Raw genomic sequence first — 23,608 nt, forward strand, 5'->3', positions numbered from 1 at the left:
GGAATTCCGGCCGGAGTGTATACTATGGGGGACATTTATTAAGTCCGACGTTTTTTACGCCGGACTTAAACATGTCCCTGCATTTTATTCACAAATCGTCCATTTGCGAATAAAATCATGTGCAAATCGGCACTTTCCGCCGAAAAAAAAAAAATGTACGCCCGTTGATACATGTCCCCCTATGTGTATACACTCCGGCGGGGATTCCATTCATTCACATACAACATATCTTCTGCATAAATCATGACCGTTGTTGGAAATTGCAACAACGGCCATGATGTATGCAAAAGACACGTTGTGTCAACTAAGCCTTATAATGCATAGGTAAATAAGCCAAAATCCGCAGCACACCATGAAAATCCAATCCAACAGTTTATCAGTGCATAGGTAACAAAGAGGAATTCCCCTTTAAAAATATGAACGCAAATTACAACCATGTACAAATGACTGGAGTAAAAATAAGACATGCAATGCAAATAGTTTTCAGTGCATTAGACAAGAGCCTCACGTCGTAGACACACACAAGCGCTGTAGCATAATAACTTTGAAGTAAAGTACAGCTTTATTCCTGGCTTCTTGGATGTCCCATTGCAACAAGCTAATAAATTAATCACATCCCATTTTTACATTTCTTTTGAAAAGACAGCCTCATCTTGTCGCCTTATCTTGCCGTGAATCCTGATTCATTCTCATCATTCCCTGTCTCCAGGTCTGTAAGGCAATGAACACATAAATAGCTGTCGCCTGTGACTACTAGGGCCCAGAATTTATGGTCTCATCTAATAGATACACTGTGAATAAGCGTGCAGCCTAACACCGGGCTACAAATATATATATATATATATATATACCACTGTTTTAAGAAGAAAGGTAGAGGGCACTCACCCGGTTTGTGATCTTTTCTTTATTGTTAAACGTGCATGAACAATTATCCGGACATCTGAGGCCGCATAGTAGACGCCAAGCACTGATGAAGCAGGATGATTACAGCTGTTTCGCGCGCATGCGCGCTTCTACTGATACCGCCTCTCCCACAAGTCCGGAATTAAAAAGGGCTTTACACCGTGACGTGTGCAAGTGGGCGTTTACAAAAAACAAACATTTAAAATCATTAAAAATTACAATTTACTGCGACCTTCTATGTGGTGACTTATATAAACATATTTAATTCCACTTTGTCATTGAGTCCAATTTCGCCTTCTGCTTTCGTTGCTAGTATGAGGCGACTTTCTTTCTGTAATAATATTTTATTTACGTCTGTACTTGCTGTACCTCTTACTCGTTCTAAACCTACAAATTTTAAACAGTCTGTCCTTCCTTGGTGTTTCCTTGGTGTGAGAAACACCAAGGAAGGACAGACTGTTTAAAATTTGTAGGTTTAGAACGAGTAAGAGGTACAGCAAGTACAGACGTAAATAAAATATTATTACAGAAAGAAAGTCGCCTCATACTAGCAACGAAAGCAGAAGGCGAAATTGGACTCAATGACAAAGTGGAATTAAATATGTTTATATAAGTCACCACATAGAAGGTCGCAGTAAATTGTAATTTTTAATGATTTTAAATGTTTGTTTTTTGTAAACGCCCACTTGCACACGTCACGGTGTAAAGCCCTTTTTAATTCCGGACTTGTGGGAGAGGCGGTATCAGTAGAAGCGCGCATGCGCGCGAAACAGCTGTAATCATCCTGCTTCATCAGTGCTTGGCGTCTACTATGCGGCCTCAGATGTCCGGATAATTGTTCATGCACGTTTAACAATAAAGAAAAGATCACAAACCGGGTGAGTGCCCTCTACCTTTCTTCTTAAAACAGTGGAATCGCATGTTTGTACATTTTTTCTGAGTGAGCACCAACCAATGATCCCCGAATTTTTAAAAATAAAAATACAAGTACTAAGTCTAGCGACTCCCCAAAAAATAAGCTCCCATAAAATAAGTTCCTAAAGCCTCAAACAGCAGCAGTGCCGGTTAACTACATCCTCGATTGTGGAAGTGTATATATATATATATATATATATATATATATATATATATATATATATATATATAAAAAGCAGTTGGGAAGATAGCGTCCTTCGTGAATTAAAAAAGTTTCTTTATTTAGCCATATGTATACACAGAAAAAATCACGACGTTTCGGCTCTTCTAACACATCCTGAGCCTTTTTTCAAGTATAATGTTATTAAGTGCTAACACCATATTTATGTACAAAGTAACCAATCACCGATTACAAACATTTAAAATCATTAACCAATCCTTGGTATAGTGGGCGGGGACACAGATCACAATTCATGATATATCTATCATATCCATAATTCAGACCTTTTCATATATATTAGCTTTCTCCAAAGCCTATTTAGTCCTCATACCATCTCCTAGCGGCATCCGATCTCCTACCGATCTCCAGAAGACTCCATTCCCTGGCCACACACATCACGTCCCCAACACCGCTTGTAAACATAGAGAGTGCGGCTGCGCACATCCAGTGTTTCCATAGGTGAATTTGTTGCCATAGTAGTTCGATGCTATCCACTCGATTGGTTCATGGTCTGTGTCTCTTCGCAGTACGGAGTAATACCCCCCTTCCAGCGAGCATCTGCCAAAGCCATAGTCACGACTAACACCGGTGCAGTCAATTCTTTTAGTACTAAGCAGGGTGGATTTGATTTAAATCAAACTGATTTAAATCACGATTTAAATCACGATTTAAATCACTAGTCAGGAAGGCTTGATTTAAATCAGTGATTTAAATCAAAGTTTCTACCTAAATTAGTTCTTGCTACTTTAACATGCAAGTAAATGAAGATTTTTAGAATCACTTTTTATATTACTTTTTTCTCCCCAGTTTAATGGGTTAATCATTCATATTTGGACACCACTGTTCTGTTGTACTTAGGAAGGAGAAAAATAATCCTGAACTTAATAACAATTTAAATGGATTTATTCAACTGAAACAATAACAACATTACAGCATAAGTTATTTGCTTAAACAAACATCCATGTTAACTAATTTGGCTAAACAAAAAAAAAAAAATATATATATATATATATATATATTATATAATATATATATTAAGAAACTGTCAGTCCAGCCAACACATGAAAAACTTAAATACTACTGTCCCTGCTGTCCTCTGTAGCTCACTTGTCGTCATCTTCATCATCATCTTCTTCTTTGTTCCTATTCATAATCTGGAAAAGAAAAACAAGCTTTCCTGCTTTATTGGGTCCCAACCGATTTCTCAATTTAGAATGAATGAGTCGTCCAAAGGAAGAGAATATTCTTTCACCACCTGCAGAAGAAGCTACTGCTGTTAAAAGTGAAATCATTACTTGAACAGTCTCTAAATCCAAGCGCTTAAGTGACTTCCACCAGTTTACTGGTGTGACCTTCCTTAAAATATCTTCAGCAAACATATATTTCTTGAATGGTTCCCCCTTAGCTCTGAAGTTTATTATAGTTGGCATTAAAGATGGATGATTGCTGGATACCCATGTCATAGCTAACTCCTCTTCCTCAGCACTTAGGTTTTGACCCTGATATTGGATATTGACAATGTTTGCCAAAAAATGAGCTGGAGTCAGTGCTTGTCCCATTCGTTTGTTTACTGCTTGTAATTGAACTCTGTCCATGTGTAGTTCTGTTTTTAAGTGTTCACTCAGTTCCTTCCAAATTTCGACAGCATCCGCAATAAAACAGCTATTTTTCTGTATTTTGTTTAAAGCTTGAGAGATGGGTTTCAGGAAGCTCAGCATATGTTCAACATTTCTCTTAAGCCCAATGTTGAGGATTTTGGCCGTGACAGTGCCATCTATTTTATCTCGATTTTCTTCACAAAGTGTCATCAGAATAGGCCAGTTTTTGATATACTGCTCAAAACAGTCCACCACAGAGTTCCATCTAACATCTTGTGGGAGCGTTAGCTTGGTTCCACCCATCCTTTTCAGAGCTGCTGCAGCAAAATGATTATTACGGAAGTATTTAGCGATTTCAACAACATTAGCCTTTATTTCTGGAACACTTAAGTCTTTGGCTAAGAGGTGCAGCAAATGAGCACTGCAACCATATGTTATTATCAGCTTTGTATTCCCTCCCTGCTCTTCTAAATCTCTTCTCATCTTGGATACATTTGCAGCATTGTCAGTGACCAAACTGCGTACTAGACACTTGAATTTTTGTTCACATGTGGTTATAGCTTTTACTGCCACTTCTTTTAAGTATTGTGCTGTGTGTGCATTTCCTGACGTATCAGTTGTTTGTGCAAGGAAGACTTTACCTTCTTCTGTTGTTATACAAGCACATACAATAGGATCATTGTGGACATTACTCCACCCATCAATACTTAGGTTAACAATTTTACCCTCCAGAGCTGGTGCACATTGCTCCATTTCTCTGTCATACACTTGATCCAGCAGTTTCCCTGCAACATCAGCTCTGCTGGGTGGACTGTATCCTGGTCTCAGTGACTGAACCATATTAATGAAATGTGGGTTCTCAGTCAGACGGAAAGAAGAGTTTGTTGCATAAATAAACTGGGCAATTTTTTCATCAATCAACTCTTTTTCTAATCTGCTAGTTCTTATCACAAACCTATCTATGGTGGTTCCAGGAGGTAAAGGTTTTTTCTTCCTTTTGGGTGATGATGATATGTGGCTGTGGGTGTCTGATGATGATGATGCTGCTGCTAATGAAGCACTATCCTGGATGGATAACTCTGAAACTGTAGAACAGGATGATGGTGATCTTGGAGGTGGATAGTTTCCAGAATCCATGAATTCCCCTAAACAAAAAAAGTCAATGCTGTTATTTTATTTTTTATACAATTTCTGCTTATTGTACACAACACATCACTGCCCCTGCCCCAAAAGGAATATTTGTTTTTCTTCATAACTGTACCAAATGACAGTAACATGCAGTAATAATAAGAAATATAATTTTTCTCACACATGACAGTTCAGTCTTTAGAAATAGGATTCAATAAAAATGTTTACCAACCTGAAGATCCTGCCTGTTCAGAAGTGTTTCTTTGGTCATCTTCATCACCGCACTTCTCATGATGTTGCCTCATTCATGCCACCAGGCCTTGCATCTCTTTGTTGCATCGTTTGCATTTTGCACGCATGCCTGCCTTACCGATAGGCGAAGGAGCTTCATTAAAATATTCCCAAACTGGGTCTCTTTTACGGCCTGCTGCCATTATAAGCAGGGCCGCCGATAGGGCAGTACAAGTGGTACTGCCGTATGGGGCCCGGACCCTAAGAGACACGGGGGGGGGGGGGGCCCGGCGGGCCCGCCGGCCGCCGCCCCCCGACCGCTACGCTAGGGGGGCCCGCACGGCCCCCCTTACCACCTGTTTTTGAGCATCCCGAAAAGCTGCGGCCACGCAGCTTCTCGGGATGCACTGATCGCTTTAATGTTCCGCCCGCACAGCGGGCGGAACATTAAAGCGATCAGAATACAGGAGAAGGACCTGTCAGTGTCCTCCTCCTGTATTCTCTCCCATAGGCTGCCGGCACTTCATACCAGCAGCCTATGGGAGGCCGGGCCGTGATCATGTGCCCCTCCGGCAGGCGTGATGATGTGACGTCATCACGTCTGCCGGAAGTCCCGTCCCTGCGGCTCGCAAGATGGAGCCCGAAGAGGAGGAGGAAGAGCTGCTGCCTGCACAGCGCGGATTAGATGAGTAGGATGTTTTTTTTTTAGGGGCACCTCTGGGGGCGTTATTAGTGTATGGGGGCACCTCTGGGGGCATTATTAGTATATGGGGGCACCTCTGGGGGCATTATTAGTGTATGGGGGCACCTCTGGGGGCATTATTAGTGTATGGGGGCACCTCTGGGGGCATTATTAGCTTATGGGGGCACCTCTGGGGGCATTATTAGTGTATGGGGCCACCTCTGGGGACATAATTAGTGTATGGGGGCACCTCTGGGGGCATTATTAGTGTATGGGGGCACCTCTGGGGGCATTATTAGCTTATGGGGTCACCTCTGGGGACATAATTAGTGTATGGGGGCACCTCTGGGGGCATTATTAGTGTATGGGGGCACCTCTGGGGGCATTATTAGTGTATGGGGCCACCTCTGGGGGCATTATTAGTGTATGGGGGCACCTCTGGGGGCATTATTAGTATATGGGGGCCCCTCTGGGGGCATTATTAGTATATGGGGGCACCTCTGGGGGCATTATTAGTATATGGGGGCACCTCTGGGGGCATTATTAGTATATGGGGGCACCTCTGGGGGCATTATTAGTATATGGGGGCACCTCTGGGGGCATTATTAGTATATGGGGGCACCTCTGGGGGCATTATTAGTGTATGGGCGCACCTCTGGGGGCATTATTAGTATATGGGGGGCACCTCTGGGGGCATTATTAGTATATGGGGGGCACCTCTGGGGGCATTATTAGTTCATGGGGGCACCTCTGGGGGCATTATTAGTATATGGGGGCACCTCTGGGGGCATTATTAGTTCATGGGGGCACCTCTGGGGGCATTATTAGTGTATGGGGGCACCTCTGGGGGCATTATTAGTGTATGGGGGCACCTCTGGGGGCATTATTAGTATATGGGGGCACCTCTGGGGGCATTATTAGTTCATGGGGGCACCTCTGGGGGCATTATTAGTGTATGGGGGCACCTCTGGGGGCATTATTAGTATATGGGGGCACCTCTGGGGGCATTATTAGTATATGGGGGCACCTCTGGGGGCATTATTAGCTCATGGGGGCACCTCTGGGGGCATTATTAGTATATGGGGGCACCTCTGGGGGCATTATTAGTATATGGGGGCACCTCTGGGGGCATTATTAGTTCATGGGGGGCACCTCTGGGGGCATTATTAACTCATGGGGGCATCTCTGGGGGCATTATTAGTGCATGGGGGTACCTCTGGGGGCATTATTAGTTCATGGGGGCCACCTCTAGGGGCATTATTAGCTCATGGGGGCACAGCTGGGAATCCTACATACAGGGGGCATCCCACACAGCGCAGTTACTTTGGGAGCCTACAGGGGGGAGAAAGGAAAGGAAGTTGCTAGAAATGTGCGGAGCCTAAATTGTTTGTCTCGCAGGTTCTAAGGGGATGAAACATATCTGGAAGGAATCATCATGGAGGTCTGGGCCGGATGGAGAGGAAAAGGGACAGTGACGCCTCAGATCAAAGAAGATGTCACCTGTGAGTCCCTGTATGACACTTTTCTTATTTTGTAGAACATCATTTAGTAGGGGCGCCCCGAGGTGACAGCTACTACATTATCTGTACTCAGAGATATCACTGTGTTATCTGTTGTGTTACATAGGACTGCAGGTGACTACTACATTATCTGTACTCAGAGATATCACTGTGTTATCTGTGGTGTTACATAGGACTGCAGGTGACAGCTACTACATTATCTGTACTCAGAGATATCACTGTGTTATCTGTGGTGTTACATAGGACTGCAGGTGACTACTACATTATCTGTACTCAGAGATATCACTGTGTTATCTGTGGTGTTACATAGGACTGCAGGTGACATCTACATTATCTGTACTCAGAGGGATATCACTGTGTTATCTGTGCTGTTACATAGGACTGCAGGTGACATCTACTACATGATCTATACTCAGAGATATCACTGTGTTATCTGTGCTGTTACATAGGACTGGAGGTGAAATCTACTACATTATCTGTACTCAGAGATACCACTGTGTTATGTGGTGTTACATAGGACTGCAGGTGATATCAGGTGATTTCTCCAGGTTGCAGAAGTTCAAACTTCATCGTGCCCTGGTGTGCTGGTGTCTGTATGTGTGTATACATGTGTGCTGGTGTCTGTATACTTGTGTGCTGGTGTCTGTATACATGTGTGCTGGTGTCTGTGTGTGAGATCAATTCTAGAGAACTGGCTCATATATCCCATTTTCCCCAGTGGCTTAAAATGTAACCTCTGTTATACAGTTATAGAATTGTAGAACCTAAATGTGAACAAGGTGCAATTCAAATAGACACTTACTTGTATAGCTGTTTCTTGTGCTCTGTATGCAGTGCATTATATTCACCCTTGCAACGTACAATTTATAGCGTGTCTACAAGCCCAGCGGGCTCATTATGATGGAGACTAAAACTTATACAAGAGTGGGGTAGGGGTTCCCCTGTATTCAGAATGCTGTTGAGTACTAGGCAATGCCCTGTCTGGGATTATTGAATTTCGAGGGTCTATGCAGAGCAGGATAAAGGCACCTCTGCTGCACAAACAGGATCTCCTAGAAAGCGTTCTCACCGCCATGTATTCGCTATCACTGGCTTGGGTGAGCTAAACTAGTCTGCCTATGCTCACTAACATGAAACAGCCTCATTATATTAGCCTTATCAACATATTCTATGTTAGTGAGCATACCGGGGGGGGGGGGGGGGATATTGGTGAACATATACAAATCACACAGCCCCCCCAGACCCTCGAAATTCAATAACCCCAAACGGGGCATTGCCTAGTACTCAACAGCATTCTGAATACAGGGGAACCCCTACCCCACTCTTGTATAAGTTTTAGTCTCTATCATAATGAGCCCCGCTGGGCTTGTAGACACGCTATAAATTGTACGTTGCAAGGGTGAGTATAATGCACTGCATACAGATCACAAGAGGCAGCTATACAAGTAAGTGTCTATTTGAATTGCACCTTGTTCACATTTAATTTCTATAATTTTATAACTGTATACCAGAGGTTACATTTTAAGCCACTGGGGAAAATGGGGTATATGAGCCAGTTCTCTAGAATTGATCTGAACCAAATTATACCTCCCAGCAAGGCGTGGGTCGAACACACAATTTTTTTTTTTTTTATTAATGTGGGGGGCCCAGACACTTTGGTTGTATGGTGCCCCAAAATTCCTGATGGCGGCCCTGATTATAAGGAAAGGATGTAATAAACCTCAGATCTTACACACAAACAGATCCAGACTTGTCTGTCTGTGGCTCTGCTGCAGTATTGTGCTCAAAGTTTCACTTTCATTTTCTTGTCTGCTTGCCCCTCCTCCTCCTCACACTTAGATTCACATTCTTCTTGTGTTGTGCTGATCTATTCCACTCCAAACAATCAGAAACATATTGTCTAACTTCTTGGACTTGGTACTTGAAGGGGATGATTCTGTATTCATAGGTTTGTAGAACAATAGGATTAAGGTCTTTTTCTCAACTCTGTTCATGTTGTAACATTTGAGAACATATACAGCCTTTATTCTACTGAGTTAAACAACTCAGCTTTATCTCATGACGGAAGAACCTTTGGATGGTAAAATATTTTCCTCAAAAAGCAGTTTATTGAAAAAAATCCGATTTAAATAAAAAAATCCGATTTAAATCAAAAAAATCAGATTTTTTTGATTTTTTAAAAAAAAATCATTGATTTTTATCCACCCTGGTACTAAGAAGAACAAGCCGATTCCACGGCTAAACGTACTGTTCACACTCGGGATTGCGGCAGGTGCAAAGCTCACATTTCAGGCTGCAATGTCCTCTATGTCCACTAGTCACATCATCCGCTCATAGCGCTCATATCATCAGTCATTTAGAATCATCTTAGTGATATTAGGTTTATATCTTCATCATCGCACAGATGACAATGGCAATGTTCCTTAAAATATCTTATTCTTTTTTAATCAGGCACTCTATTGTGATTTATATTCACCAAGTAGTCCGAATTATGCACTAGGCACTCTCCCCATGTCTCCAAGGTAGATGTAGGGAACCGCAGCATGCCTCCAGAGAACCAAAATCCTCCTTTGACCAATGATTTTCTTTAGTCTTATGATCTTATGATTCTGGTCTTAACCTCAGTGGTCGTCTCCTCAATATATGTTAGTCCACATGGGCATAGTATTTGATAGACTACATACTTGGACTCACAGGTGTACCTCTGTCTAATGGAATATTTTTTACCCGTATGTGGATGTTGGAAAGATTCCCCTTTTAACATGTTATTGCAATTGCTACAATGTAGACAAGACTCCGCTGCTTCCACAACGAATTGGAACTATATATATATATATATATATATATATATATATATATATACATACATACACACACACACACACACACACACATACTGTATATATATATATATATATATATATATATATGTTTTCATAATCATTGAAAAATTTGTGTTACTTACATAGATTGCTGATAACTAATAGGGCCCAGCATTAATGGACTCATCTATATGCATTGATATTATACAGTGGACTGATCAGGGATATCTTAACAATGGGCTACAAGTAGTTACATATGCATATTGCAGTTATATGTGCTTGTTTCATATACATGTCCTTTACAGTTTTCAATTCCCTTTAAGCATCTACTATGCATAGATGGATTGTATTATATAACCCATCTGCTCACCTACTTTGCAATTGTAAAGTGGGCTCCAAAACCATAAAGCTTTATACTCTGTTCAATATCTCATTTCTATGCAAAAATAATGGTGAAAATGAAATATATTGAGAGGGATTTACATTAGTTTGAACATGTACGCTCATTGCATTGTGACTGGATGATAATCAGATACTGTAGAAATTCACTCATTGGCCAAAAATAAATGCACAATTGGCAATAAATCTAGTGACCGGGCAGTCATTTACGTGTTACAATCTGGTATAGACATGTCCTTTGTATCACTACTAGAGGTGACCACTGTCATAGGCGATGGCTTGCTAGATCATAACACCAGCAGGGGGCAGGGTTTCGCTCCTCAGAAAAGGCATGACTGGAGCTCTAACCATAAGACCAGAGACTACCCTAATAGGACCGTCATGGTATCCCAAAGGGGACCTGGATTCATCACTAAACATGATATGTTCTAAATGTTCTAATCCATAGCAGTCCAAATTTGTTGTTCGCCACAAGACTACAAACAAAGGTGAAGGTGGTTGGCTATCTGTAGTATCCCAATACAGGTCTTCACAAAGTCTTATGTCACCCGGGTAAAGTTAACTCTGTCAGGTGTCACACTAGCAAATAGGAAACAGAAAAAAACGCAAGGCAGAGCGCCTCATAGCATGACACTGTGTGTACAGGGGGCAATCGGGTTAAGACAGGAACGTATAGGTTTAAGCTCACCTGGTGTGGTTGTGATAAGCCACAACCACTATGAAGCACATCAATGAAAAGGTAGAATGGTCGCTGCAGGGGACTCTCAACCGCAGACTCTGAGGTGTGCGTTACAAATTGCAAAATCCAAGAAAAAAGGAGATCCTGTCCACGCGCAGACCATATGTAGAATAGCTAATTTATTGATACATATATATCCATAGGTAGACCTATGGATATATATGTATCAATAAATTAGCTATTCTACATATGGTCTGCGCGTGGACAGGATCTCCTTTTTTCTTGGATTTTGCAGGTGTCACACTAGGGCAGGGATGGGGAACTTTCGACCCTCCAGCTGTTGCAAAATTACAATTCTCATCATGCCTGGACAGCCAAAGCTTTAGCTTTGGCTGTCCAGGCATGATGGGAATTGTAATTTTGCAACAGCTGGAGTGCTGAAGGTTCCCCATTCCTGCACTAGGGGATGAAGCTGCCTTTAACGCTTTCACCACTAGGTGTCTCACTTTCCCCTGTCTGTTTTGTAATAGCACAGCTGAAGGAAAAGGGTTAGCCATGTTGTTCTTTATGTTCACTGTTCTAACCAATCACAGGTGCAGGTACCTCACACACCAGACCACCAATCACACTCTTTCCCACTTCTTTACTGTTTTACATCCCCACCAATAGGAGATTAGACCTGGTCACCTCTATATAAGGTTAGCTAGTTCTTGGTGGGTCTTTGTTAGTTTGTCTTCTGTCTGGTTTATAGGAGAGAGAGCAAGCAAACTAGAGAGTTCCTTCTGCAGTAGATACCCGGGCCTGGTTTGACTAGAAATTAAAATACAGATTTCTTCTATGAAAGACAATTTAAAGAAGATGCAGTGCAAGTCACAAGTGGGGTAACTGTCCTCTACATAAAACCTTGTCTACGCCAGGGATCCTTCTACAGATTTTTCAGGACAGTCTACAGGCTTCAAGGGACTAATCCACAGCAAGACAAAGAGCCTAAGCTGAAGTATCTTACTTATCATGCACGGCTACCTTAGGAGGTCTTGATGAGTCTGCTTCACCCAGTTGTATAGGCCTGGGGCTCGCACTACCCAACCTGGCACTCCCTGATCTGGTTGGACAGAAGGCAGTCTTTTATATACGTGGTTACGATTATTCTCTTCTTCAACACTAAATACTATTCTTAACACAAACATGGAAGAGTACAGTGCTACATTAGACAAGGCCCCCAAGATGGTCCCTATTCCTTCTTCTAAGACAAGCTACACTTTTTCTCAACTCAAGTATTTCCCACTTAACTGCACCTGCTAAGTTGTGTATTACTGTTCACTATTCACTTTAGGTAAATCTGTTCCTTGTTTAAGTGTTGAACTCTGTGCTGATTTTTCTGCTGCACCCGCACTCTCAAAACTGTGCAACCCTTACAAGTGCCAGTGCCCGGGTGTTTAGGGGTGGCCACAGTGACATGTGAACAAGCAAAAACACCAAATGCCCACCTGCAGCATAACATCTCAGCCCCCCGGACCATGGAATATCAATGACAAGACATGAAGTGGGTGCTGTGACACCAAATTTCCTTCTAAATGGTCTGGGTGGAGACAGGGGTGTAATGAAGGGTCCGCCTGTGTCTGGACTCTGGACGGTGGACAAGCAAACTTTGGGAGCTGCTCATGCTGTCAGGTGATCAAATGATCGTCTCTACATGTGATCTGTCTGTATCATCCAGAGTCTGCTCACGATGTGTGTGTCCTCACATAACCACTGCTCCCAACACCTCCGAACAGGAAAGATGGAGGGCAGTTAGTTAGTTGAAATCACCAATCAGTCCAGTGATGTCCCCTCTCAATGTTCTTTAAGATGGCAACATGTGTTCCAGTGTGTTTTAGAAGTGTGTTTAGTAGGCGCTGATCTCTCACAAAGAAGTACACAGCCCAACATAGCTTCTGAGAACCCTTTTATATAGCAGCAGGGGAAACACTTTTACACCCTCTTATTGAAAGACCCAATTTCTGATCAAACCACACCTGTAACTATTTACATATCTGGTTCAGGTAAGAAAAAGAGTGCTGCACCTCACACCTATGGCTGATACTAGTACCTCTCGGCTGCATAAAAAACATCAGAATTCTGTATGTGAATTGATCAAGCCACACTGCCCCATGTACCGCGTGCAGGTATCTGATACACATGGGTCCCTACACTAAGTCCACACTGTGACAGTCAGCGACCACCACCCCCGCAGGCGTGCACAGTCAGGGAAGGGAGGCCATGGAACGGCCCTGCAACCCCCATGCCACAGGACCAGACCCAAAAATGCCACACCAAAACCCAGCCAGCACCACCGGCGGAGGAAGCTGCCCCCAAACAGCACAAGTCTGGGTAAGGTATTGCACTCACCATAGCTATCAAAGATAGAATAGGACAGACAGGAGGGAATAAAACCATGAGCACTCAGGTGTCTCCTGCTAATTGCGGTCATGTGGGTCTCACCAGGAGGAGTGCAATACACGGAGAAAAGAGAGAAACAAAATACGGTTCAGGGAGGGGGGCAGCCTTCCCCGCCGGTGGTGCTGGCTGGGTTTTGGTGGGGCTTTTTGGGTCTGGTCCTGTGACATTGGGGTTGCAGGGCCGTTCCATGGCCTCCCTTCCCTGCACGTGCACGCTTTGCGGGGTTTGCGTCGCTGACCGACACGGTGTGGAGTTAGCGTAGGGACCCGTGTGGACCAGAGGACCTGCGCGGTGGTACACGGGGCAATATGGCTTGATCAATTCATATACAGACACTCTGGTGTTGATTTTTAATATAGGCCTAGCGGCATTAGTATCAGCCATAGATGGGATGTGCAGCGGTTCCATTCTCTCCAGTTCGTATTTACATATCTGCCTGACACATAACTACATGCCGAATTTTGCAGCAGCCCAACATTTCTATCTGGGTGCATTATTTTTTGTCAATGAGTGTAGAGACTTATATTATGTATAGTACAGCCCCCTAAACTGGCTGAATAAGGTGCTGGTATAGACTAGTACAGTGCTTTTTTTATTCCAGTCTTGAAGGGGTTATCCAGCGCTACAAAAACATGGCCACTTTTCCCCCTACTGTTGTCTCCAGGTCAGGTGTGGTTTGCAATTAAGCTCCATTTACTTCAATGGAACTGAGTTTCAAACCCCACCCAGACTAGAGACAAGAAAGGGGGAAAAGTGGCCTTGTTTTTGTAGCGCTAGATAACCCCTTTAATGACCCACCAACGGGCAATGTTACACTGTAACACTGTAGACAATGTTACAAAGACTGTAGGCAATGTTACAAAGACTGTAGGCAATGTTACAAAGACTGTAGATAGTGTTACAAAGACTTTAGGCAGTGTTATAAAGACTGTAGGCAATGTTACAAAGACTGTAGGCAGCATTGAAGCAGCACCATTCTGTCTATGGGCTATGTATGGTATTGCATAAGCTTCGTTCTAGGACTTTTTCCTATACCACCCTTTACTTTTTTCTTTATCCTTTTAAATCTTCCTTTTCAATGCGATCATCTTGATCATTACTTTGAAGCTTAGATATCTTCAAACTGATTTTGATGGCTCTTCCTACTGATTAAAAGTCTGTTTTGCGCTGTATCCATGGACCGGCATAGAGGATCAAAGTGAAAACTCCTCAGAGTTTACAACTTTGCTGTCACCATCCGTCTGCTGCTTCTAGTAATACAATGCACAGTATGAGTGTGAATTCTTGATATACAAGAACGTGTATATATTTATTGTTCTGTTAAAAAAACAAGCGTTTTAAAAAATTTTTGAAAAATGTCCTATCTGTTATAAGTAACAGCCATGAAAGAAAAGACATCAAGATCTTTTTCTCTTCTTTTTGCTATGCTATAACAGACGGGGGGTACAGAGACTGCCTTTTGCTCTGGATGACCCAACATGTCTATACATCACATGGAGTGCCATTTTAAAGGGATTGCCCAGGAGCAAACATACATAGCTCCTGAGTGCCACACATATCCTCAGGTTGTTTGAGGTATTACAACTTAGTTACATTTACCTTAGAGGAGCTGAGCTGCAATACCACACCGAAACTGAGCCTAGATGTGCCACTGTTTTTGGAAAAAAGCAGCTATTATTATAACTGATTGTAAAGGGCCTATTACACAGGTCGTTTAGAGGAGCAAACGAGTGCTCTCAGCGCTCGTTTGCTCCTCGTTCCCCGCTCACTGCCGCCGCTATTCAACGCAGCAGCAGTGAGCGGGTGGAGGGGGCGGCGGGGAGCTGCGGGGGGGCTGCCCGGGTGATCGTCCGGGCAGCCCATAGGATATAGCAGCATCTGCTGCCGACGGTCCTATTCAACGGAGCGACGGCAGCAGATCGCTGCTATATCAGTCGCTTGTTTTTCAACATGTTGAAAAACAAGCGACTGCAACGATCAGCCGACATGAACGATATCGGCTGATCGTTGCACTCCATTCCACGGGACGATTATCATCCGTAGCGGCCGATATCGGCCGAATACGGACGATAATCGTTCCGTGGAATAGGGCCTTTAGGGATCCCAACAATGGGCAGGCTGTGATCAGTGTATGTATGGAGGCTTCTAACAAACAGAGTGGATGTTAAAGAGCAGATTACCCAGAAAATTGCTCCTACTGGTTAAATCTCTAGCTATAAAGCCCAGCATTTCATTAGCTTTTCCTACTGGCAGCTCATTGGGAAGCATCATAAATCACTACTCCTAAATCCTTCTCTTCTGAAGTCTTTGCTAAAATACAAGTAACGATATGATACTCGGATATAGAATTCCTCCTCTTCATCACAGCTACCAACATGCTTGTGGAGGTAACATCTGTAACTTTACATTTATATACATTTGCTAATTATTTTATGATATTTAAAGATTTTGTGTCATTGATGTCATGTCTACATTGTCCTAATTGATGTTAATTAATTCTATACCAGCCATATTATGCCTTTTCCCCTATGTGCTGTACATAGAATCATATGCCGTTTTCTTGGAGACTGGAACTAATAGAAGCCATTGTAGTCACTTTGTTCTGTTTTCTTGAACATCCCCTGTGGTGGACCATAGGAATCGTAATTCCGATTTTTAAGCCATAAAGAATAGCACTGCTGTCAGGTGGTTGGGCGTCAGACTTTCTATTACATTAGCTCATGGGTTCCTGTAATGTCTGTATAATCTAAAAATTCAAAGGGCCAATCGAGAAAAATGTACTTGGGTAAAAAGAGAATAAGAAGAGAAAATTCACAATGTAAGAAGCCTCATGTGTTATCATAAGAATAGCTGTAGGTTGACTTGATTTATTGCCTCTAATATTGTCATTAAAGTGATACTGTAACCCCCTTTACTTTGGCTTCATTTAATTGGTAAACAGTGTCAACTGGGCGGGGCTACACAGCATTTGCCATGAATCTCTGCCTAGGTGACACTGTCTGAGGAAAGGAAGCAATTTTAGAGCAAAAAAAGACACAGACAAGTGTTATACAGGTATACATCAAATGTGCAGCATATAAGCTTATGGATGGTGCGGAGAACTGCACATAGAGTAAGGGAGTGATAATATCACTTTGCCAAGTTATTGGCACAGGATGGAGAACAATTATAAAATTGCAGGAGGTCTGACCTCTGGGCCCAACAGGGATCTCTAAATCGAGCCCTGACTCCTTGGTTTGGAAAGCTGCAATTTTCATTCTAGATTGCTGTATATAGATGTTAGAGGAAAGGGTCACATGGTACCTTTTAGATATATGTCTGTGCTTCCATAACGTAAAAAAAAAAAAAAAAAAAAAAAAAAAGACTTAATCCTCCTATACATAGCATCAAAAAGGCCTTCCCAAGCACCTCCTTGCTCCAACTCCCATCCCTATCCCTGCTTGGAGCACAGTGAGCTGAAAGTTGAGCTATAGGCAGGGATAGGGATGGAAGGGGGAGCAAAGAGGCATTTCAACTTATTGCACTTCAAGGGTTTGGGAAAGCCCTCTTGACACTTTGCATGTGTAAATAAATTAAGAGGTACCATGTGTCTTCAACAGTTTGGTATGTAACTTGCAGCTGACTTCACTTCAATTCAATTGGCTGAGGTTGTTCAACTTTATAAACTATTACTGTTTACCTGCCTTTCCTACTGACATATCCCAGTGGCTCTCCACTTCACAATACAGTATGCATAGTCTATCCTCCAGTAATAAAGTTAGGTTGGAGGTAAGGTAGTATTTCCTGGTAGACAAACTTTAGCCAGGTTTTTTGGGGGGTGCTCAGGGGGACTTCTATATACACAGCACTGATCTCCCATTGAGATCAATGCTGTGTATATAATAGAGCACTGATCCATCAGATCGGTGCTCTGTTATAATGGTCTGCTGCAGACCATCTGAATAGATTGCCGAGCCGGGATGAGCGTCATTCCGGCGCTGAGCCCGGGCCGGCTCATTAGAATGGATCTCCCCTCTGCGATCGCATCGCGGAGGGGAGATCCCCCACTAGACACCAGGGAGAGGGGGCAAAGTCACTATCAAAATGCAGCTGTCAGCTTTGACAGCTGCATTTGAATAGTTAATTAGCCGGCCGCGGCGATCGGCCGCGGCGGCTAATACCTGCGGTCCCTGGCTGCACATAGCAACCGGGGACCGCAGGCTGCAGAGAGGACTCACGCCGGGAGCCCTCTCTGATCCCCCTTAACGGCCGCATGACAGGTATACCCGTCATGCGTTGTTAAGAGGTTAAAATCGCTTTATTCCCAGCCTTATAGTGCTTTTATCCTTTGGTTTATGGGGCTGTGTGAGGTGTCATTTTTTGCGCCATGATGTGTTCTTCTTGATTGCACATATGCAACTTTTTGATCACTTTTTGATACAATTTTTCTGAATTTGATGCGACCAAAAATGCGCAATTTTCCACTTTGGGATTTTTTAACGCTTATGCCGTTTACCGTGCGAGATCAGGAATGAAATAAATAATAGTTCAGGCGATTACGCACGCGGCAATAGCAAACATGTTTATGTATTTGTTTATTTATTTTTATTTATAACATGGGAAAAGGGGGGTGATTCAAACTTTTATTAGTGGAGGTTTTTTTTTTTTTTTTATATCAATAACAACACTTTATTTCTTTTTTTTACACTTATACTAGAAGCCCCCCTGGGGGACTTCTAGTATATGCACACTGATCTCTCATTTATCTATGCTGTATATAATTATACAGCATAGATCAATGAGATCGGCACTCAATTGCTTTCGGCTGCTGCAGCCAAAAACAACCGAGTGCTGAGCCGGGATCAGCGCCATTACGGCGCAGACCCTGGCCGGCAGAGGATGTGTGGATCGCTCCTCCGGGACAATGTCCTGGGGGGGGCGATCCACCCCACTAGACCACCAGGTATGAGGGACAGCAAGCAATCAGATGCAGCTGTCAACTTTGACAGCTGCATCTGATTGCTTGATTAGCGGGCACGGCTATCGGACCGTCCCCGCTAATAGCCGCGGTCCCGGGCTACATGCAGCACCCGGGACCTCGGCGGTTCAGAGAGGGCTAGCCGTAAATATACGCCCTGTGTTGTTAAGGGGTTAAAGAGACTCTGTCAGCAGGTTAAGGCTGTCCTAGCAGAACAGAATGATGTATCACTTACATTGTTCAGGATATCCTCCTGAATAACATGGATAATAAGTAGTCCTCTTTATGTGCATGAGCTCAGTAATTCTGAATATTCATGAGAAGCAGAAAACTCCACCCACCAGCTGCTGATTGGCAGTTATCTATCCATGCTGTGTATAGGCAGTCAACTGTCAATCAGCAGCAGGAGGGCGGGGGGAGGGGTGCAACAAGAGTTCTATTCTCCTGCATATTAGGAGAACGGCTGAATAGAATGATGTAAGTAATATATAGATCTGTTCAGCATTTCTGTCACTAGTTTATACTGCCCTCATTTAAGGCGGCATAAACCTAGTGACAGATTCCCTTTAGGACTAGGTCAACAAGTTGTTTATGTGATAACAACTAAAAAGAGAAAAACAGGAGCGCACTCACCCCGTACTGTAAAATTATTCTTTATTCTTTCATCAAAAGTTAAAAGCCATCCATGGATTCATCGGGTGGTAGAACGCCAAACACTGGAAATCACAAAGACGTGACAGCTGCTTCGCGCCTAGCTGGCGCTTCTATCAGACGTCGCTACCTCATTCACGTACACAGGTGGGATATACCGCTGATGACGTGGATGAGAGGGCGTTACAAAGGTAATTAAAAACATGTGATAGTACCTGTGTTACAGAAACATACTGAGATCTATTCTGTCATTCAAGCCGCTAGCTCCTTGAGCATTAGTGGCTAATATCCAGCGTGCTTCTCTTTGTAGGAGCAATTTATTTGTATCTTGTCCAGATCTGCCTTGAACTTTTTCTAGACCCATAAATTTTATTTGTTTTATGTCATTATTATGTGTATCTTTTATATGTTTAATAAAGCGAGTGGCTCCTATACCTGTACGGAGTGAACGTATATGTTCACTGAATCTGCGGTTGAGGCATCTAATAGTTTTGCCTATATAATGCAAACCGCAGGAGCAAATCATGGCATACACTACATTCTTACTGCGGCAGCATATTAAGTCTTTTATTTTTTGGGTTACACCACCTAGGGTAATTATTTTATTTTCCCCAAAATATGGACACCATGAACATGATCCGCATTTAAAATTTCCTTTGGGGATATTCTTGGTGAGCCAGTTTTTATTTTTCTCCTCGATTAATTTACTGTGCACCAAGAAATCTTTTAAATTTTTACATCGTTTAAATGTTACCATAGGAACAGCGGGTACCTGTGTAGCCAGAATAGGGTCTTCTTTTATTAAATACCAGTTTTCGTTGATGGATTTTTTTATTACATTAGCCAGTGGAGAGTATTTGAATGAAAATGCAAAATGGGAATTTTCATTATTTTTATCTATTGTTTTATTCTTAGAGTTATTACTTTTTTTATATAGTAGTTTTTTTCTATCTTGATGAAAGGCTTTATCTTTACTTTTTTGTAATTCATTAATGGGATATCCTCTACGAGAGAGTCTAATCATAAGTTCATCAGCTTTATTTTGAAAAGTGTTGTCCTCACTATTGATACGGCGTAGCCGTAGGAATTGTCCATACGGAACCGCTTGTTTGGTATGAACAGGGTGATAGCTGTCATAGTGTAGTAGTGCATTTGTGGCAGTGGGCTTACGATAACTAGATGTTGTGATATGATTGTTTTTGATTGAAACCATTACGTCTAGAAATTCTATTTCTTCTTTGTGAATTTTCATAGTGAAGTTCATGTTAAATTTATTGTTATTTAGATAGGTGACAAAGTTAGAAAAATCCTCTGGAGTGCCTTTCCATAGGACGAATATATCGTCTACGAAACGATGATAGCAAATTAATTTATTCAAAAAAACATTATGTTCAGAAAAAATCATCTCTTTTTCCAACACAGCTAGGTAGAGGTTTGCGAGGGTACAAGCTACGGGCGTGCCCATCGCTGTACCCTCGCATTGAACATACCATTTGTCCTGAAATTGGAAAGAATTGTTCTGTAAAATAAATTCCAACGATTCGCAAATAAAATCTATGAAATCTGGGCTTCTATCAGTGAACTGAAGCAATGTCCTGATAGCTTGTACAGCTAGATGATGTGGAATCTTAGTATATAAGCTTTCGACATCTATCGTGCCCAGAATGGCGCCCTCCACCGAATCCACTGTATCCAAAGTTTTTAAAAATTCATTTGTATCTTTTACAAGAGTTGGCGCCCCTTTTAAAAGGGGTCTTAAAAGCCAGTCAATATATTTGGACAGTGGTTCGGTGAGGGAGCCAATTCCGGACACGATAGGTCGTCCAGGTGGAGGATTTTTATTTTTATGAATTTTTGGTATATGATACCATATCGGTGGTCTAGGATAAGTGGGTATGAGTTTTTCTGCTTTAGATTTTGAAATAATTCCTTTTTCTATATATTTTCTCAGATGTGTTTGAAGGCGAGCTTTTATTCTGGCAGTGGGGTTCTCTTTTAAAAGGTGGTAAGTATTTGGATCCTGTAACTGCCTATTCGCTTCATTTATATAGTCTTTTCTCCACATTAATACTATATTCCCCCCTTTATCTGCCCTTTTCACGACTATGTCATCCCTTTGGCATAACCATTTCAGGGCTTTTTTCTCATCCATTGTTAAATTGCTAGGATCTTTGGGATATACCAAGGCTTTAGTTTGTTCCAAGACTTTCATTTGAAAAAGGTCCAGATTACTTCCTGCTGGAATAGGGGGGGGAAAGTAGATTTTATGCCACCAGTAAATTCATCAAAGTTACTGTCATTATTAATGATAGGGTTCTCATCCATAAGTTCAACTAAGGTTGACAAGCAAGCTATATCTTCTGGATCTGTTGCTCCTGCTAATACAAAACCTATATTATCACTTATTACAGGGATATCTCCTTCTTTGACATTTTCTATGGAAGTAGAACGTGCATTAGTTGAAAAAAACCTTTTCAAATTTAACTTTCTGAGCGATTTAAACAAGTCTATCTCAAAGTCAATTCTATCAAACTCCTCTACAATGCAGTAATTTAGCCCTTTATTTAATAGTGACACAACCGATTTCCCCAACTGAATGTCCGTTAAGTTAACTATTAATGGTGGATCTACGGGTTCGGATTGCGCCATGACACTTGCTTGCGTTTCACGCTCTCTGTTTTTCCGATGACTTTTCCTCTTACTTCTCCGTGTTTTTCTTCTTCTAAAGGGACAAATTTAGCACAATCTTCATTTTTATCTGAGACAATGTTATTGGTATTTTGTTGTTTAGATGTAGGAGTTTTTATTATTCCTTTTTTCGCGGAAAAGCTTTTTTGAGTATCTTTCTCTATCATTTCTTCTGCAGATGAGGATTCTGATTCTGTGGTCCAAAAGTCGAATGATTTTTTATTTTTATGGTAATTACTGTTGTTATTACCAGGTTTTCTTTGTTGGTTTTTTCTGTACTTATTAAATTTATTGAAGGTTTTTTTGCCTGAAAAAGCTCTTCCGAGTTCATAATCGGTTTTGTCTCGCAAAAATTTATCTTTCTTTTGTTCTTTTATTTCTTCTTGCATTTTTATTAATTTTTTCTCTATTTTCTTTGAAAAATCCAAAAATTGTTCATCACTTATTCTGGTACTTAGTTCTTTTTTGCTTTTACAAAGGTCGTTTGTGATCATCTCATATTCCTTTTCATTTTGTTTTAATACTAGTTTTGTTAAGTTCATAGCGTGGATTTGATGGGCCATGTTCCATTCATCTATGAATTCCTTTTTGTCATGGAATTGAGAGATCTCTTTAAAGTTCCGCAGGCCTCTAGGAGCTCGTTCACATTCAATGTATGACCGCAATGATTTTGTGGTCCAAAAAAGTCTAAGTTCTTTTTCGGCAAGGTTTGAGATTTTGTATTCCAAACTTTTGTTACTCAGTCCTTGTATTGTTTCTTTCTTATCACACAGGGTGAAAAAAGTGTTGGCGTCTACTCGACCCGCATGGTAAGTTTGTTCCACTTCTATGTCGTCCATATTTTGTGCCAAATATTCATTCATGCTATCCTGTACCTCCATAATGACAACACTAGTGTCGTGTTGATTCTTATTAATAGTTTATTTATTTATTTTGTATCGTGCTAGGCAAAAAAATAGGAATGTATAAATCAAACGGAAAAACAGTCACAGTGCCTGCACAGATACATACTTGTGGGGGAGGAGGATAGTAGGCTGGACTCATATGGTGGATAGGGGGTCGTGGTGCTGCTCACAAAATAGCCAAAGTTCATGCTATAACAACTAAAAAGAGAAAAACAGGAGCGCACTCACCCCGTACTGTAAAATTATTCTTTATTCTTTCATCAAAAGTTAAAAGCCATCCATGGATTCATCGGGTGGTAGAACGCCAAACACTGGAAATCACAAAGACGTGACAGCTGCTTCGCGCCTAGCTGGCGCTTCTATCAGACGTCGCTACCTCATTCACGTACACAGGTGGGATATACCGCTGATGACGTGGATGAGAGGGCGTGACAAAGGTAATTAAAAACATGTGATAGTACCTGTGTTACAGAAACATACTGAGATCTATTCTGTCATTCAAGCCGCTAGCTCCTTGAGCATTAGTGGCTAATATCCAGCTGCATGCTCAAGGAGCTAGCGGCTTGAATGACAGAATAGATCTCAGTATGTTTCTGTAACACAGGTACTATCACATGTTTTTAATTACCTTTGTAACGCCCTCTCATCCACGTCATCAGCGGTATATCCCACCTGTGTACGTGAATAAGGTAGCGACGTCTGATAGAAGCGCCAGCTAGGCGCGAAGCAGCTGTCACGTCTTTGTGATTTCCAGTGTTTGGCGTTCTACCACCCGATGAATCCATGGATGGCTTTTAACTTTTGATGAAAGAATAAAGAATAATTTTACAGTACGGGGTGAGTGCGCTCCTGTTTTTCTCTTTTTAGTTGT

The 23,608-nt window shown here is 42.0% G+C and overlaps 1 protein-coding gene across 1 annotated transcript; it reads right to left on the reverse strand.

Moving 5' to 3' along the window:
- Window positions 1-3,084: 3,084 nt before the first annotated feature.
- Window positions 3,085-5,176, reverse strand: LOC138796749 (uncharacterized). The gene is made up of 2 exons (XM_069976399.1): window positions 4,997-5,176; window positions 3,085-4,781 (listed from the first exon to the last, which is right to left on the reverse strand). The coding sequence occupies exons 1-2, from the start codon at window positions 5,067-5,069 to the stop codon at window positions 3,142-3,144; spliced, it is 1,713 nt and encodes a 570-aa protein (XP_069832500.1). The 5' UTR covers window positions 5,070-5,176; the 3' UTR covers window positions 3,085-3,141.
- Window positions 5,177-23,608: the final 18,432 nt, after the last annotated feature.

This window comes from Dendropsophus ebraccatus, chromosome 7, assembly GCF_027789765.1.
Source record: "Dendropsophus ebraccatus isolate aDenEbr1 chromosome 7, aDenEbr1.pat, whole genome shotgun sequence".
NCBI classification, from domain to species: domain Eukaryota; kingdom Metazoa; phylum Chordata; class Amphibia; order Anura; family Hylidae; genus Dendropsophus; species Dendropsophus ebraccatus.

Excerpts from the sequence above, each read along its gene's own strand:
- LOC138796749 (XM_069976399.1), bottom strand. The coding sequence starts at position 5,069 with ATGAGGCAACATCATGAGAAGTGCGGTGATGAAGATGACCAAAGAAAC. Across the intron at positions 4,782-4,996 it reads TGAACAGGCAGGATCTTCAG|GGGAATTCATGGATTCTGGA; the intron begins GTTGGTAAACAT and ends TTTTTTGTTTAG.